Source organism: Sinocyclocheilus rhinocerous, unplaced genomic scaffold (genome assembly GCF_001515625.1).
Source record: "Sinocyclocheilus rhinocerous isolate Xijiao unplaced genomic scaffold, SAMN03320098_v1.1 scaffold2420, whole genome shotgun sequence".
In the NCBI taxonomy this organism is placed as follows: domain Eukaryota; kingdom Metazoa; phylum Chordata; class Actinopteri; order Cypriniformes; family Cyprinidae; genus Sinocyclocheilus; species Sinocyclocheilus rhinocerous.
In genome coordinates, this window is record NW_015629430.1 from 31,585 (window position 1) to 35,961 (window position 4,377).

The 4,377-nt window shown below is 34.7% G+C and overlaps 1 protein-coding gene across 2 annotated transcripts in view; it reads right to left on the reverse strand.

Annotated features, from left to right (window-relative positions):
• Positions 1-4,377, reverse strand: part of mettl24 (methyltransferase like 24) — a 22,589-nt gene that overhangs the window by 10,050 nt on the left and 8,162 nt on the right. For both annotated transcript variants that reach the window (XM_016550798.1, XM_016550799.1), the window contains exon 5: positions 1,421-1,646. In XM_016550798.1, coding sequence (XP_016406284.1) covers positions 1,421-1,646 — 226 coding nt within the window. The remainder of the gene's footprint in view (positions 1-1,420; positions 1,647-4,377) is intronic.

Genomic DNA, 4,377 nt, shown 5'->3' on the forward strand with positions numbered 1-4,377 from the left:
CACAAGTTTGTTAAAATTTCCAAAGGGTGCCACGACTAAAAAAAGGTTGGGAAACACTGGAGTAGACTACAATGCCGGCTGTTCTGACTCACAGACTGTAAGTACGTTTTCATTTAAAGGATTTGCCACTGATGATTCAAACGCGAGTTTTGGGCAGTAGAGTAGCACTTGTTGTTTGTAATTTCTCTGATGGCAAATGCAGACAGGGTTTTATGTTTACGCGGCGCAATGCAACGCAACGCGTAAAATGACAGTATAAGTCATTATAATCCGTAATTATGTCCCCACTGGATGCAACAAATGCCTGGTTTGTAATGGTTTTATTGGTTTTGTCTCGTCGCTCCGGCCGGAGAGGGCATCATCACAGTATGGTGAGGGGCGTAAGATTTCCGTCTCACGCTTGAGGTATTTGGCCAATCACAACGCACTGGATAGCTGGTCAATACAGCACATCTCGCTTTTTCAGACCGATGAGCTTTGTAAAAATCGACGCGTTTCAGAAAGGCGGGGCATAGAGGAGAAACAATAATGTACAGTATGTGGAAAATAATGTGTTTTTTTAACTTTAAACCGCATAAACACATTTCATTACACCAAATACACAAAATAATGTTCTTTTTAGCAGCATCATATGACCCCTTTAATATATTAAGCCCTCTATTTAATTATATTTACATTATGGCCCCTGACATATAGTGTTTTCTAGTTTTAATCTGGAACTTCCTTATTTTCCGTACTTCCTTATTATATCCTTATCCTTATTAAAAGCCTAAAATCTCTTGACAGAATCTTTCTTATTTAGTTAGTTAGTTTGTTTGTTTGTTCATGCATTTATATATATATATATATATACATTTAATAATTTGATTTTTTAATTTATTTTTAATGTATCGATTAATCACTATTTATTTCTAAAATATTAATAACTTTAAGTTTTCTATTTAATTACATTTACCTTACATCCCTGACAAATAGTTGTTTCTTGTTTTAATCTGGAACTTTATTTATTTGTTTGTTTGTTCTTTCATTCATCTTTTTTATTCTATTAATCTCTATTTAATTGCAATATATTATTAAATTACGTTTTCTATTTCTATACATTTACCTTATGTACCTGGCAAATAGTTTATTTTTACGCATAGCTTAAAAATTGCTTATTTTTAAAACATAAATCTGCTTAAAATGAGAAAAACTATTTGCCATTTTATTACGAAACCAAATATAAATATAGATATACATAGATAGTTATAGAAAGAACGGACATAAATGATATATTGCATAAGATACAGTATATATTATATAAAATATTAACATAAATATAACTTGATATGGATTGCATTTAGTCTAGTAATTTTGACATTTTATTGGCAAAACAAAGAAAGAAAGATACTGATAAGGAGCATGTGTTTTTTCCTCTGACCTGTCTGTGTCCGAAGTGGCTGAGGATGGCGGCGAGTTTCTTGGAGCCGCTGTGGAGTCTCTGGATGGGGACGGCGGGGTTCGGGTCCCTCCAGTCCACAGAGAGGCGATGGAGCCACATGTTATCTTCCTGCAGATGAGCTCGTCTGATGCTGGGGTCAAAACAGTGAACCTCACAGCCGGAGCCGGCCAACAAGCGCTCCAGAGCATCATCCTCCGCTCCCAGCCTTCACACACACACACACACACACACACATCCGTCAGCTCCAGACACTCATTTACCACAGTAAAGACTCAGTGAGAAGCAGCATTTTTACCCCCTTAATCATGTTAACACCACCAGAGTTATTTTAGCATCACTGAGATACTAGTGCATATTTATATTCTGAATTAGTTTTTATTTGTTATATTTTCTGTTTTCATCTGTTTTTATTTTATATTAGCTAAAATCTTAGTAATTTTGTTAGGTGTTTTTGTCTTTTTTTAATTCATGATAGATCGATAGACAGACAGACAGACAGATAGATAGACGGACGGACGGACGGACGGACGGACGGACAGATAGATAGATAGACAGACAAACAGATAGACAGACAGACAGATAGATAGATAGATAGATAGACGGACGGACGGACGGACGGATGGACAGACAGATAGATAGATAGGTAGACAGACAGACAGACGGATAGATAGATAGATAGACAGACGGATAGATAGATAGATAGATAGATAGACAGACAGACAGACAGATAGATAGATAGATAGACGGACGGACGGACGGATGGACAGACAGATAGGTAAGAGACAGACAGATAGATAGATAGACAGACAGACGGATAGATAGATAGATAGATAGATAGATAGACAGACAAACAGATAGACAGACAGACAGATAGATAGATAGATAGACAGACGGATAGATAGATAGATAGATAGATAGATAGACAGACAAACAGATAGACAGACAGACAGATAGATAGATAGATAGACAGACGGATAGATAGATAGATAGATAGATAGATAGACGGACAGACAGACCGTGGTGACCTGAGGGTGAGCACATTTCCAGCACATTTTCATTTTCAGGTGAACTGTTGCTTTAAATGATCAGCTCATCTGTTTTATAAATCACGTTAGGAGAACATTACCAGACTCATGTGAATAAATCAGCGTCTCCAATGGCAATCAGATCTGGAGAGTGCTTTAGCTGGAGGAGGATTCGCTGCGGGGTTCAAATCTGCTTGATTCGCTCGCTTGCGACAGACGTTCATGAATGATTCATTCAGCTCTGTGTCTGTAAAGCGTCCAGAGCTGCTCAAACCTGTGCTGGATGATCTGAAATGAGTGTTTGCATTGCAGATGATTTACGCTTTCTGGGATCGTTCGAGGTGCTCTGGAAACTTTCACGGAGTTGAATCAGCTGCAGACTCGCAGGCTGATATTATTGAGATCTGGGCCAGAATATGAAGTGCTTGTTTGTGTTTAAGACTCGATGGCACCCAATCAAACACAAGCGTCGATCATCACAGCGATGCTCACTGAACTCTCGCTGTCCTGTTCACTAATGAGTGCACTTGTGCAGTAATACGGCTCTTTGGCTTGTGTTTCTGCAACTTGCTCTAGAATGGATCATCTAGAAATATTTTGGTGGGTAAAGGTTAGTTTTTGGGAGCATGTCAAAAACGTCAATTGCATGATTTATTTATTAATTTGTATAATTTATCTATTTTCATTTGTTTTGCATTTTGACTTTTTTATGATTACTAAACACAATTCTCATCAGCCTGCTATATTGTTTAAACTGTGTTTATGGCAGCATTTGTTGTACTGACATCAATGAATGATTTTCATTTATTTGTTTGTTTATTTATTTATTTTGCGGTTAAATGTTTCATTTGTAATGATCCTATAACATTTTAGTAATTTGGTGTTTTTCTTTTCATTTTTATTAGTTTTTGCTTTTTAAAATATGTCTATATAAATTGCATTCATTCTTTTTTAGGTACTTCAGTAACTTAAACTAAATGAAAAAGAGAAATGTTGCCTCGGCAGCTAGCTGAAATAAAGTAAGTTTAAGGGTTTTTAATATTTTATTTCAATTAAAGTTTATTGAAAGTATTTTTATGGTTTTAGTAAATAATAAAAATTAACTATTTATTGCATTTTGACACTATTCTAATGATTATTAAACACAAATTAAATTCTCTTTAGCCTGCTATATTGTTTAAATTGTATTTATATATTGCAGTATTTTCTGTACTGACATCAGTGAATGATATTATTTGATATTTTTATGCATTTGTTTTGCATTACAATAATGCAAATTTGGTGGAAAATTTTTAATTCTCATGAAAACAATGTCAAAATTCAAAACAATTGTAATCCAAAAATAGGCTTCATTTTCTTCATGCAAGACCGTTATTTTAACATCACTGAGATACTAATATAGTTTTTATTACATTTGTAATATGCCTATACAGTTTTTATTAATTTTAATAGTTATTTTAACAATTTAACTTGTTGAAACTATTGATTAAACTATTGAAAATGAGAAATGTTGATGAAAATGTTGACAAATAATTACATTAATTAATTAATAATAATAAGTTCTGTGTTTTTTATGTTTTATTTATATATTTCTGTTAGTTTGTTTTATTGAAAATAACATGTTTTTATGATTTTAGTTACTATAATAACCCTGATGTATGTTTCTTATTGTTGAAATTCCTCATTCTGATTTCCTCAAGAGATCGAGATTTTGAAACTGATCTCTGATTAAACAGAAAACTATCTGCTGCTGCGTCTGCATGAATAATGTGTGTGAATGGAGTCTGACTGTATGATGAGGACCGAGCTGCAGGGCAGGAGTGTGTCTCTCACACACACACACACACATACTCACACACACACACACACACTCTCTCTCTCTCACACACACACACACACACACACACACAC